Source organism: Phyllobates terribilis, unplaced genomic scaffold (genome assembly GCF_046119375.1).
Source record: "Phyllobates terribilis strain yellow unplaced genomic scaffold, ASM4611937v1 Scaffold_9__5_contigs__length_417890890, whole genome shotgun sequence".
Lineage (NCBI taxonomy): Eukaryota > Metazoa > Chordata > Amphibia > Anura > Dendrobatidae > Phyllobates > Phyllobates terribilis.
In genome coordinates, this window is record NW_027362769.1 from 409,723,496 (window position 1) to 409,738,578 (window position 15,083).

The 15,083-nt window shown below is 45.1% G+C and overlaps 1 protein-coding gene across 4 annotated transcripts in view; it reads right to left on the bottom strand.

Moving 5' to 3' along the window:
- The window catches only part of LOC141161279 (uncharacterized), a 51,249-nt gene that overhangs the window by 14,413 nt on the left and 21,753 nt on the right, over positions 1 to 15,083 (bottom strand). For 2 of the 4 annotated variants that reach the window (XM_073646078.1, XM_073646077.1), the window contains exon 1: positions 12,749 to 12,896. The exons of the other annotated variants lie outside the window; for them this stretch is intronic. In XM_073646078.1, the coding sequence (XP_073502179.1) occupies positions 12,749 to 12,862 (114 nt within the window). In that variant the 5' untranslated portion in view covers positions 12,863 to 12,896. Of the gene's footprint in view, positions 1 to 12,748; positions 12,897 to 15,083 lie in introns of those variants that run through there. 4 annotated transcript variants of the gene reach the window in all.

The following is a 15,083-nucleotide window of genomic DNA, read 5'->3' on the forward strand; positions in this document are numbered from 1 at the left end:
GAGGCCCCTCCCAGATAGAGGAGCGCTGCAGTGCTAGAGACCCTTCCCAGATAGAGGAGCGCTGCAGAGCTAGAGGCCCCTCCCAGATAGAGGAGCGCTGCAGAGCTAGAGACCCTTCCCAGATAGAGGAGCGCTGCAGAGCTAGAGGTCCCTCCCAGACAGAGGAGCGCTGCAGAGCTAGAGACCCTTCCCAGATAGAGGAGCGCTGCAGTGCTAGAGACCCTTCCCAGATAGAGGAGCGCTGCAGAGCTAGAGACCCTTCCCAGATAGAGGAGCGCTGCAGAGCTAGAGGCCCCTCCCAGATAGAGGAGCGCTGCAGTGCTAGAGACCCTTCCCAGATAGAGGAGCGCTGCAGAGCTAGAGGCCCCTCCCAGATAGAGGAGCGCTGCAGTGCTAGAGACCCTTCCCAGATAGAGGAGCGCTGCAGAGCTAGAGGTCCCTCCCAGACAGAGGAGCGCTGCAGAGCTAGAGACCCTTCCCAGATAGAGGAGCGCTGCAGTGCTAGAGACCCTTCCCAGATAGAGGAGCGCTGCAGAGCTAGAGGCCCCTCCCAGATAGAGGAGCGCTGCAGAGCTAGAGGCCCCTCCCAGACAGAGGAGCGCTGCAGAGCTAGAGGCCCCTCCCACATAGAGGAGCGCTGCAGAGCTAGAGGCCCCTCCCAGATAGAGGAGCGCTGCAGAGCTAGAGGCCCCTCCCAGACAGAGGAGCGCTGCAGAGCTAGAGGCCCCTCCCAGATAGAGGAGCGCTGCAGAGCTAGAGGCCCCTCCCAGATAGAGGAGCGCTGCAGAGCTAGAGGCCCCTTCCGGATGGTGCTGTCACTATTCATGTTACATGAGGCTGATACAAATTTTCAGTTGTCCGGCAATGTCTACAACAATGTTACAAAGTGCAATTCTCAATCTGATCCTGATAAGAAATAATCGAATCAGCGCAGAGCAGGGCGCCAAAATAATCAGCAGTAATCGGCCCGAGGATCACACATCATACGTCACACATTATACATTATACCTGACACATAACACATAGCAAGTGGAAGACATACAGGTGCATCTCAGTAAATTAGAATATCATCAAAAAGTTAATTTATTTCAATTCTTCTTTATATAGAGTCATTACACACAGAGGGATCTATTATATAGAGTCATTACACACAGAGTGATCTATTATATAGAGTCATTACACACAGAGTGATCTATTATATAGTCATTACACACAGAGTGATCTATTATATAGAGTCATTACACACAGAGGGATCTATTATATAGAGTCATTCCACACAGAGGGATCTATTATATAGAGTCATTCCACACAGAGGGATCTATTATATAGAGTCATTACACGCAGAGGGATCTATTATATAGAGTCATTACACACAGAGTGATCTATTATATAGAGTCATTACACACAGAGTGATCTATTATATAGAGTCATTACACACAGAGTGATCTATTATATAGAGTCATTACACACAGAGTGATCTATTATATAGAGTCATTACACACAGAGTGATCTATTATATAGAGTCATTACACACAGAGGGATCTATTATATAGAGTCATTCCACACAGAGGGATCTATTACATAGAGTCATTCCACACAGAGGGATCTATTATATAGAGTCATTACACGCAGAGGGATCTATTATATAGAGTCATTACACACAGAGTGATCTATTATATAGAGTCATTACACACAGAGTGATCTATTATATAGAGTCATTACACACAGAGGGATCTATTATATAGAGTCATTACACACAGAGGGATCTATTATATAGTCATTCCACACAGGGGGATCTATTATATAGAGTCATTACACACAGAGGGATCTATTATATAGAGTCATTACACACAGAGTGATCTATTATATAGAGTCATTACACACAGAGTGATCTATTATATAGTCATTACACACAGAGTGATCTATTATATAGAGTCATTACACACAGAGGGATCTATTATATAGAGTCATTCCACACAGAGGGATCTATTATATAGAGTCATTCCACACAGAGGGATCTATTATATAGAGTCATTACACGCAGAGGGATCTATTATATAGAGTCATTACACACAGAGTGATCTATTATATAGAGTCATTACACACAGAGTGATCTATTATATAGAGTCATTACACACAGAGTGATCTATTATATAGAGTCATTACACACAGAGTGATCTATTATATAGAGTCATTACACACAGAGTGATCTATTATATAGAGTCATTACACACAGAGGGATCTATTATATAGAGTCATTCCACACAGAGGGATCTATTACATAGAGTCATTCCACACAGAGGGATCTATTATATAGAGTCATTACACGCAGAGGGATCTATTATATAGAGTCATTACACACAGAGTGATCTATTATATAGAGTCATTACACACAGAGTGATCTATTATATAGAGTCATTACACACAGAGGGATCTATTATATAGAGTCATTACACGCAAAGGGATCTATTATATAGTCATTACACACAGAGGGATCTATTATATAGAGACATTACACACAGAGGGATCTATTATATAGAGTCATTACACACAGAGGGATCTATTATATAGAGTCATTACACACAGAGGGATCTATTATATAGAGTCATTACACGCAGAGGGATCTATTATATAGAGTCATTACACACAGAGGGATCTATTTTATAGAGACATTACACACAGAGGGATCTATAATATAGAGTCATTACACACAGAGGGATCTATTATATAGAGTCATTACACGCAGAGGGATCCATTATATAGAGTCATTACACACAGAGGGATCTATTATATAGAGACATTACACACAGAGGGATCTATTATATAGAGTCATTACACACAGAGGGATCTATTATATAGAGTCATTACACACAGAGGGATCTATTATATAGAGTCATTACACACAGAGGGATCTATTATATAGAGTCATTACACACAGAGGGATCTATTATATAGAGTCATTACACACAGAGGGATCTATTATATAGAGTCATTGCACACAGAGGGATCTATTATATAGAGTCATTACACACAGAGGGATCTATTATATAGAGTCATTACACACAGAGGGATCTATTATATAGAGTCATTACACACAGAGCGATCTATTATATAGAGTCATTACACACAGAGTGATCTATTATATAGAGTCATTCCACACAGAGGGATCTATTATATAGAGTCATTACACGCAGAGGGATCTATTATAGAGTCATGACACGCAGAGGGATGTATTATATAGAGTCACTACACACAGAGGGATCTATTATATAGTCATTACACACAGAGCGATCTATTATATAGAGACATTACACACAGAGGGATCTATTATATAGAGTCATTACACACAGAGGGATCTATTATATAGAGTCATTACACACAGAGGGATCTATTATATAGAGACATTACACACAGAGCGATCTATTATATAGAGACATTACACACAGAGGGATCTATTATATAGAGTCATTATACACAGAGGGATCTATTATATAGAGTCATTACACACAGAGCGATCTATTATATAGAGTCATTACACACAGAGTGATCTATTATATAGAGTCATTCCACACAGAGGGATCTATTATATAGAGTCATTACACGCAGAGGGATCTATTATAGAGTCATGACACGCAGAGGGATGTATTATATAGAGTCACTACACACAGAGGGATCTATTATATAGTCATTACACACAGAGCGATCTATTATATAGAGACATTACACACAGAGGGATCTATTGTATAGAGTCATTACACACAGAGGGATCTATTATATAGAGTCATTACACGCAGAGGGATCTATTATATAGAGACATTACACACAGAGTGATCTATTATATAGAGACATTACACACAGAGGGATCTATTATATAGAGTCATTATACACAGAGGGATCTATTATATAGAGTCATTACACACAGAAGGATATATTTCATGTGATTATTTCTGTTAATGTTGATGATTATGGCTTACAGCCAATGAGAACACAGAAGTCATTATCTCAGTAAATTAGAATACTTTATAATAACAGCTTGAATATGTTTTTTAAAATCAGAAATGTCCTCATGAAATGTCTGTTCAGTAAATGCCTCAATACTTGGTCGCGGCTCCTTGTGCATCAATTACTTCATCAATGCGGCAATGTGGCATGGAGGGATCAGCCTGTGGCATGGAGGGATCAGCCTGTGGCATGGAGGCGATCAGCCTGTGGCATGGAGGGATCAGCCTGTGGCATGGAGGCGATCAGCCTGTGGCATGGAGGCGATCAGCCTGTGGCATGGAGGCGATCAGCCTGTGGCATGGAGGGATCAGCCTGTGGCATGGTGGCGATCAGCCTGTGGCATGGAGGCGATCAGCCTGTGGCATGGAGGCGATCAGCCTGTGGCATGGAGGCGATCAGCCTGTGGCATGGAGGCGATCAGCCTGTGGCATGGAGGGATAAGCCTGTGGCATGGAGGGATCAGCCTGTGGCATGGTGGCGATCAGCCTGTGGCATGGAGGCGATCAGCCTGTGGCATGGAGGCGATCAGCCTGTGGCATGGAGGGATCAGCCTGTGGCATGGAGGCGATCATCCTGTGGCATGGAGGGATCAGCCTGTGGCATGGAGGCATCAGCCTGTGGCATGGAGGGATCAGCCTGTGGCTGCTGAGGGGTTATGGAAGCCCAGGTGGCTTTGATAGCAGCCTTCAGCTCGTCCGCATTGTTGGGTCTGGGGTCTATCATCTTCCTCTTGACAATACCCCATAGATCAGGGGTCCTCAAACTATGGCCCGTGGGCCACATGTGGCCGGCGGAGGACTTCGATCCGGCCCGCCGGGCTGTGAGCAGATGAGAGCGGTGTCAGCGCCCGCACTTCTCCCCCGCTTTCTCAGAGCCCCGGCAGGCGGATACTTACCTCTCCCCGTGCCTCTGCAGATCCTCTGTCTTCCTGGTCTGCGCTCCCTGTGACTTCTCAGGTCAGAGGGCGCGGTGACGTCTTTACACCGCGCCCTCCCGAGTGCCGTCACAGGGAGCGCAGGGCGGGAAAACGCCGGAGACGCTGGAGTCCGGACCTGAGCAGTGGCAGCAGGTGAGGAGGGAGGTGAGTATTGGATTTTTTTTTTTTAATGTATGGAGGCATGGGACATAATATTAGGGGTGACATCCTACATGGGACATTATATGGGGGGGTGACATCCTGAATGGGGCATTATATGGGGGGGTGACATCCTGAATGGGGCATTATATGGGGGGGTGACATCCTGAATGGGGCATTATATGGGGGGGTGACATGCTGCACAGGGCATTATATGGGGGGGTGACATCCTGAATGGGGCATTATAAAGACAGGGGAGCGATATCCTGCATGTGTCATTATATGGGGGGGGGGGGGTGACATCCTGAATGGGGCATTATAAAGACAGGGGAGCGATATCCTGCATGTGTCATTATATGGGGGGGGGGGGGGGTGACCTCCTGAATGGGGCATTATATGGGGGGGGGGGGAGAGGTGACATCCTGAATGGGGCATTATAAAGACAGGGGAGTGATATCTTGCACGGGGCATTATAAGGGGGAAACAGCCTGCCTATTGGGGACATTTACCTGCCTATTGGGGACATTTACCTGCCTATTGGGGACATTTACCTGCCTATTGGGGACATTTACCTGCCTATTGAAATACCGGTTGATTTAAATTTACTTGTTCTTCATTTTAAATATTGTATTTGTTCCTGTATTGTTTTTTTTTACTACAAAATAAGATATGTGCAGTGTGCAGAGGAATTTGTTCATAGTTTTTTTTTAAAAACTATATTCCGGCCCTCCAATGGTCTGAGGGACCGTGAACTGGCCCCCTGTTTAAAAAGTTTGAGGACCCCTGCCATAGATTCTCTATAATAGATTCTCTATGGGGTTAAGGTCAGGCGAGTTTGCTGACAATCGAGCACAGTGATACTGTTGTGTGTAAATCAGGTATTGGTACTTTTGGCCGTGTGGACAGGGGCCAAGTCCTGCTGGAGAAGGACATTTCCATCTCCATAAAGCTTGTCAGCAGAGGGAAGCATGAAGGGCTGTAAAATGTCCTGGTAGACGGCTGCGCTGACTTTGGTCTTGATAAAACACAGTGGACCTACACCAGCAGATGACATGGCCCCCAAACCATCACTGATTGTGGAGACTTCACACTAGACCCCCAGCAGCTTGGATTGTGGCCTCTCCACTCTTCCTCCAGACTCTGGGACCTTGTGGAGCGTGTCAGTGACTGCCTTCTGGACATCTGTCAAGTCACCAGTATTCCCCTTGATTGTGGAGCCTACTGAAACAGACTAAGGGACCTTTTTAAACGCTTAGGAAGCCTTTATAGGTGTTTTTTGTTAATTATTCTAATTTACTGAGACAATGACTTTTGTGTTTTCATTGGCTGTAAGCCATAATCATCAACATTAACTGAAATAAACACGTGAAATAGATCCCTCTGCGTGTAATGACTCTATATAATAGATCCCTCTGCGTGTAATGACTCTATATAATAGATCCCTCTGTGTGTAATGACTCTATATAATAGATCCCTCTGTGTGTAATGACTCTATATAATAGATCCCTCTGTGCGTAATGACTCTATATAACAGATCCCTCTGTGCGTAATGACTCTATATAATAGATCACTCTGTGCGTAATGACTATATAATAGATCACTCTGTGCGTAATGACTCTATATAATAGATCGCTTTGTGTGTAATGACTCTATATAATAGATCCCTCTGTGTGTAATGACTCTATATAATAGATCCCTCTGTGTGTAATGACTCTATATAATAGATCCCTCTGTGTGTAATGACTCTATATAATAGATCCCTCTGTGTGTAATGACTCTATATAATAGATCCCTCTGTCTGTAATGACTCTATATAATAGATCCCTCTGTCTGTAATGACTCTATATAATAGATCCCTCTGTCTGTAATGACTCTATATAATAGATCCCTCTGTGTGTAATGACTCTATATAATAGATCCCTCTGTGTGTAATGACTCTATATAATAGATCGCTCTGTGTGTAATGACTCTATATAATAGATCCCTCTGTGTGTAATGACTCTATATAATAGATCCCTCTGTGTGTAATGACTCTATATAATAGATCCCTGTGTGTAATGACTCTATATAATAGATCGCTTTGTGTGTAATGACTCTATAGAATAGATCCCTCTGTGTGTAATGACTCTATATAATAGATCCCTCTGTGTGTAATGACTCTATATAATAGATCGCTTTGTGTGTAATGACTCTATATAATAGATCCCTCTGTGTGTAATGACTCTATATAATAGATCCCTCTGTGTGTAATGACTCTATATAATAGATCCCTCTGCGTGTAATGACTCTATATAATAGATCCCTCTGTGTGTAATGACTCTATATAATAGATCCCTCTGCGTGTAATGACTCTATATAATAGATCCCTCTGTGTGTAATAACTCTATATAATAGATCCCTCTGTGTGTAATAACTCTATATAATAGATCCCTCTGTAGCGCAGGTGTGATATTCCACTCCCAGGTAAGGATGGAGTGTGGACCAGGGCTCAGTTAGCTGCACACCCCATTTCCGGGGGACAGCTTGACGGTGCTCCCATTTATGCAGGCACAACTGACCATGTCCCTGGCTGGAGTGGGGAGGGGAAAGAGAACCCAGTGATGTAGGAGCAGAAGGGGACGGTTTCTGGAGCACAGGAAGGAGCTCATTGGGTGCAGGTCACCTGAGCTCAGACACAGATAAGCAGATAAAAGGTGGGAGCCATCTTAAGTCAGAGAGTTCAGAGAAGTTGAGTCAGAGCGGAAGGGAGAGAGCGCTGATAGGCTCAGCTCCATGAGGCAGGCCTAGAGAAAAGGCCGGGGCCAGAGAGGAGAAGAGAAGAAGGAGAAGGAAGGAAGGAGAAGAGACAGAGGAGTGGAAGGGCTCCAGAAACAAGAAGGCAGAAGGGACCTTAAGAGTGCAGAACGGTCAGTAACAGTTGCATACCCCATTATACCGGGTGAAAGGGTCAGGCTGTGGAAAGGTACCGGATCTCTAAGTTGGTGGAGGCTAAAATCTACCCTCAGCCAAGAACCGGAGGTTGTGACCATTTATTGGTGCGAACCCCCGCTAAACCTGCTAGGAAGGCGCCATATAGGATAGCAGGAAGCGGAGGCCAACGCTTACCCGACACGGTCCACGGTAGCCGGACAGAAGTCAGGACACTGGTAGGGCATAAGAGGCCAGAGAAAGGACAGAAGGGGGTCCTGTGCCATACTCCTGAATTGCCTGGGGGTTGACCGAGCTCCTCACCTGGTGGACGCAGCACGGCTCGGGCAGTCATTCCCTGCAGAACTGACTCGGATAACAACTGTGAGTAAAAGACCCTGGACTGCATTATTGGACTCTGTGTGATTTCTGCTGCGCCGGCACCATCACCCCCAGCATCCACTTACACTGCCCTGAGGCTACACTCTTCCCGTGGGGAGTTATCCTACCCCTGTGCTGCACACCAACACCAGCCTCAGCGGTCTGCCCTGCAGCGGCGGTCATCCCTGACCGCAATCCACGGGTGGCGTAGTCGGACATTCATAACTCTACAAATAGACTGCCACAATTTGGTCTGACCAACCTGAGCCACGGGATTGGGTTGCCACTACTACCCCCATCTTCGTACAGAAGCCCAGTTCCGGGTACCCCACGGCCGAGGGGGCGAGTCACCTCTGCGTGTAATGACTCTATATAATAGATCCCTCTGTGTGTAATGACTCTATATAATAGATCCCTCTGTGTGTAATGACTCTATATAATAGATCCCTCTGCGTGTAATGTCTCTATATAATAGATCCCTCTGCGTGTAATGACTCTATATAATAGATCCCTCTGCGTGTAATGACTCTATATAATAGATCCCTCTGCGTGTAATGACTCTATATAATAGATCCCTCTGCGTGTAATGACTCTATATAATAGATCCCTCTGCGTGTAATGACTCTATATAATAGATCCCTCTGCGTGTAATGACTCTATATAATAGATCCCTCTGCGTGTAATGACTCTATATAATAGATCCCTCTGCGTGTAATGACTCTATATAATAGATCCCTCTGCGTGTAATGACTCTATATAATAGATCCCTCTGCGTGTAATGACTCTATATAACAGATCCCTCTGCGTGTAATGACTCTATATAACAGATCCCTCTGCGTGTAATGACTCTATATAACAGATCCCTCTGCGTGTAATGACTCTATATAACAGATCCCTCTGCGTGTAATGAGTCTATATAACAGATCGCTCTGCGTGTAATGACTCTATATAACAGATCCCTCTGCGTGTAATGACTCTATATAACAGATCCCTCTGCGTGTAATGACTATATAACAGATCCCTCTGCGTGTAATGACTCTATATAACAGATCCCTCTGCGTGTAATGACTCTATATAACAGATCCCTCTGCGTGTAATGACTCTATATAACAGATCCCTCTGCGTGTAATGACTCTATATAATAGATCCCTCTGCGTGTAATGACTCTATATAATAGATCCCTCTGCGTGTAATGACTCTATATAATAGATCCCTCTGCGTGTAATGACTCTATATAATAGATCCCTCTGCGTGTAATGACTCTATATAATAGATCCCTCTGCGTGTAATGACTCTATATAATAGATCCCTCTGCGTGTAATGACTCTATATAATAGATCCCTCTGCGTGTAATGACTCTATATAATAGATCCCTCTGCGTGTAATGACTCTATATAATAGATCCCTCTGCGTGTAATGACTATATAATAGATCCATCTGTGTGTAATGACTCTGTATAATAGATCCATCTGTGTGTAATGACTCTATATAATAGATCCCTCTGTGTGTAATGACTCTATATAATAGATCCCTCTGTGTGTAATGACTCTATATAATAGATCCCTCTGTGTGTAATGACTCTATATAATAGATCCCTCTGCGTGTAATGACTCTATATAATAGATCCCTCTGCGTGTAATGACTCTATATAATAGATCCCTCTGCGTGTAATGACTCTATATAATAGATCCCTCTGCGTGTAATGACTCTATATAATAGATCCCTCTGCGTGTAATGACTCTATATAATAGATCCCTCTGCGTGTAATGACTTTATATAATAGATCCCTCTGTGTGTAATGACTCTATATAATAGATCCCTCTGTGTGTAATGACTCTATATAATAGATCCCTCTGTGTGTAATGACTCTATATAATAGATCCATCTGTGTGTAATGACTCTGTATAATAGATCCATCTGTGTGTAATGACTCTATATAATAGATCCCTCTGTGTGTAATGACTCTATATAATAGATCCCTCTGTGTGTAATGACTCTATATAATAGATCCCTCTGTGTGTAATGACTCTATATAATAGATCCCTCTGTGTGTAATGACTCTATATAATAGATCGCTCTGTGTGTAATGACTCTATATAATAGATCCCTCTGTGTGTAATGACTCTATATAATAGATCCCTCTGTGTGTAATGACTCTATATAATAGATCCCTCTGTGTGTAATGACTCTATATAATAGATCCCTCTGTGTGTAATGACTCTATATAATAGATCCCTCTGTGTGTAATGACTCTATATAATAGATCGCTCTGTGTGTAATGACTCTATATAATAGATCCCTCTGTGTGTAATGACTCTGTATAATAGATCCCTCTGCGTGTAATGACTCTATATAATAGATCCCTCTGTGTGTAATGACTCTATATAATAGATCCCTCTGCGTGTAATGACTCTATGTAATAGATCGCTCTATGTGTAATGACTCTATATTATAGATCCCTCTGTGTGTAATGACTCTATATAATAGATCCCTCTGTGTGTAGTGACTCTATATAATAGATCCCTCTGTGTGTAGTGACTCTATATAATAGATCCTTCTGTGTGTAATGACTCTATATAATAGATCCCTCTGTGTGTAATGTCTCTATATAATAGATCCCTCTGTGTGTAATGACTCTATATAATAGATCCCTCTGTGTGTAATGACTCTATATAATAGATCCCTCTGTGTGTAATGACTCTATATAATAGATCGCTCTGTGCGTAATGACTCTATATAATAGATCCCTCTGTGCGTAATGACTCTATATAATAGATCCCTCTGTGTGTAATGTCTCTATATAATAGATCCTTCTATGTGTAATGACTCTATATAATAGATCCCTCTGTGTGTAATGACTCTATATAATAGATCCCTCTGTGTGTAATGACTCTATATAATAGATCGCTCTGTGTGTAATGACTCTATGTAATAGATCCCTCTGTGTGTAATGACTCTATGTAATAGATCCCTCTGTGTGTAATGACTCTATATAATAGATCCCTCTGTGTGTAATGACTCTATATAATAGATCGCTCTGTGTGTAATGACTCTATATAATAGATCCCTCTGTGTGTAATGACTCTGTATAATAGATCCCTCTGCGTGTAATGACTCTATATAATAGATCCCTCTGTGTGTAATGACTCTATATAATAGATCCCTCTGCGTGTAATGACTCTATGTAATAGATCGCTCTATGTGTAATGACTCTATATTATAGATCCCTCTGTGTGTAATGACTCTATATAATAGATCCCTCTGTGTGTAGTGACTCTATATAATAGATCCCTCTGTGTGTAGTGACTCTATATAATAGATCCTTCTGTGTGTAATGACTCTATATAATAGATCCCTCTGTGTGTAATGTCTCTATATAATAGATCCCTCTGTGTGTAATGACTCTATATAATAGATCCCTCTGTGTGTAATGACTCTATATAATAGATCCCTCTGTGTGTAATGACTCTATATAATAGATCGCTCTGTGCGTAATGACTCTATATAATAGATCCCTCTGTGTGTAATGACTCTATATAATAGATCCCTCTGTGTGTAATGTCTCTATATAATAGATCCTTCTATGTGTAATGACTCTATATAATAGATCCCTCTGTGTGTAATGACTCTATATAATAGATCCCTCTGTGTGTAATGACTCTATATAATAGATCGCTCTGTGTGTAATGACTCTATGTAATAGATCCCTCTGTGTGTAATGACTCTATGTAATAGATCCCTCTGTGTGTAATGACTCTATATAATAGATCCCTCTGTGTGTAATGACTCTATATAATAGATCGCTCTGTGTGTAATGACTCTATATAATAGATCCCTCTGTGTGTAATGACTCTATATAATAGATCGCTCTGTGTGTAATGACTCTATATAATATAGGAGCTTCACTTTTTGTATTGAAGAACTGAAATAAATTCACTTTTTGATGATATTCTAATTTTGTGAGATGCAGCTGTATTACTCACCTCACAGTGAACACTGCACATAAACCAGAACACATATAACATAGTACGGATCAGACATCACACAGGATATATAATACAGCTCAAACTGTACAAATCACACACAGCCCACACGACCCCCTGACAACCCCCATACTGGCAGGCGACCAGTCCATGTATTATTATTTATCCTATATAGTATATCACGGCTGCATTATACAATATATGTACTTTTTACCTTTTGTGTCTCCCCCATTTCCTCATAGACTGTAAGCCTGCGAGCAGCCGGACCCTCACTCCTTTCGATATGAGATCTGCTTATTCTGTATTGTTTGTATAAGTCCCCCCTAAAATCTGTAAAGTGCTGCGGAATATGTTGGCGCTATAAAAATAAAAACTATTATTATTATTATTTCCCCGTTACCTGTTTCTCGCCGTCCTTTCTGCTCCTCGTCCTTCCTGGAACTGAATGTAACATCTCATGATGAAAGTGAAAGCAGGAGCCTGCAGCTGCAGGGCGGGGGAGGGGGGGGCACATACTTTCACTTTCACTGTCCTTGTTATGTCAGGAAAGTGAGGAGGGGGCACAGAGGAGAGGATAGCAAGGCACAAAGGGGGAATAAACTGATCAAATGCTACAGATTTTTCTCTTTAATGTTTCCCCTCCTGCCTTCAGTACCCATGAGATCCTTCCACATACTCTCCACCCTGCTCCTCACAGAATTCTTCCCTCTAGTGTCCTCCTGCCCATAACAGACCCCAGCTGCCTAGTGTGTCCACCTGCCCCTCACAGAGCCGTCGCCTAGCGTGTCCCCCTGCCCCTCACAGAGCCGTCGCCTAGCGTGTCCCCCTGCCCCTCACAGAGTCGTCGCCTAGTGTGTCCCCCTGCCCCTCACAGAGCCGTCGCCTAGCGTGTCCCCCTGCCCCTCACAGAGCCGTCGCCTAGCGTGTCCCCCTGCCCCTCACAGAGTCGTCGCCTAGTGTGTCCCCCTGCCCCTCACAGAGCCGTCGCCTAGCGTGTCCCCCTGCCCCTCACAGAGTCGTCGCCTAGCGTGTCCCCCTGCCCCTCACAGAGTCGTCGCCTAGCGTGTCCCCCTGCCCCTCACAGAGCCGTCGCCTAGCGTGTCCCCCTGCCCCTCACAGAGTCGTCGCCTAGCGTGTCCCCCTGCCCCTCACAGAGTCGTCGCCTAGCGTGTCCCCCTGCCCCTCACAGAGTCGTCGCCTAGCGTGTCCCCCTGCCCCTCACAGAGTCGTCGCCTAGCGTGTCCCCGTGCCCCTCACAGAGTCGTCGCCTAGCGTGTCCCCCTGCCCCTCACAGAGTCGTCGCCTAGCGTGTCCCCGTGCCCCTCACAGAGCCGTCGCCTAGCGTGTCCCCCTGCCCCTCACAGAGCCGTCGCCTAGCGTGTCCCCCTGCCCCTCACAGAGCCGTCGCCTAGTGTGTCCCCCTGCCCCTCAAACAGCCCTGCCATCTAGTGTGTCCCCCTGACCCTCACAGATCCCTTCCACATAGTGTGTTCTCCTGTTCCTCACAGATCCCTGCCGCCTAGGTCTCCCCCTGCCCCTCACAGACCACGTCCATCTAGTGTGTCCCCTGCCCCTTGTAGACCTCTGCAGCCTAGTGTGCTCTCTTCTCCTCACAGAGTCCAGCTACCTAGTGTGTCACCCTGCCCCTCACAAAGCCATGCCGCCTAGTGTCTCCCCCTGCCAATCACAGAGTCCTGCCACCTAGTGTATCCCCCTGCCCTTCACAGAGCCTTGCCACCTAGTATGTCTTCCTGCTCCTCACAGATCCCTGCCACATAGTGTGTCCTCCTGTTCGTCACAGAGCCCTGCCACCTAGTGTGTCATCCTGCTCTTCACAGAGCCCTGCCACCTAGTGTGTCATCCTGCTCTTCACAGAGCCCTGCCACCTAGTGTGTCCCCCTGCCCCTCACAGAGCCCTGCCACCTAGTGTGTCATTCTGCTCCACACAGAGCCCTGCCATATAGTGTGTCCTCCTGCCTCTCACAGAGCCCTGCCATCTATTGTCCTCCTGCCCCTCAGAGACCTGCCACCTAGTGCGTCCCCCTGCCCCTCACAGAGCCCTGCCACCTAGTGTGTCATCCTGCCCCTCACAGAGCCCTGTCACCTAGTGTGTCATCCTGCCCCTCACAGAGCCCTGTCATCTAGTGTGTCCTCCTGCCCCTCACAGAGCCCTGTCATCTAGTGTGTCCTCCTGCCCCTCACAGAGCCCTGTCACCTAGTGTCTTCCTGCCCCTCACAGAGCCTTGCCACCTAGTGTGTCCTCCTGCCCCTCACAGAGCCCTGTCACCTAGTGTGTCCTCCTGCCCTTCACAGAGCCCTGTCACCTAGTGTGTCCTCCTGCCCCTCACAGAACCCTGTCACCTAGTGTTTCCTCCTGCTCCTCACAGAACCCTGTCACCTAGTGTGTCCTCCTGCCCCTCACAGAGCCCTGTCACCTAGTGTGTCCTCCTGCTCCTCACAGATCCCTTCCACATAGTGTGTTCTCCTGTTCCTCACAGATCCCTGCCGCCTAGGTCTCCCCCTGCCCCTCACAGACCACGTCCATCTAGTGTGTCCCCTGCCCCTTGTAGACCTCTGCAGCCTAGTGTGCTCTCTTCTCCTCACAGAGTCCAGCTACCTAGTGTGTCACCCTGCCCCTCACAAAGCCATGCCGCCTAGTGTCTCCCCCTGCCAATTACAGAGTCCTGCCACCTAGTGTGTCCCCCTGCCCTTCACAGAGCCTTGCCACCTAGTAT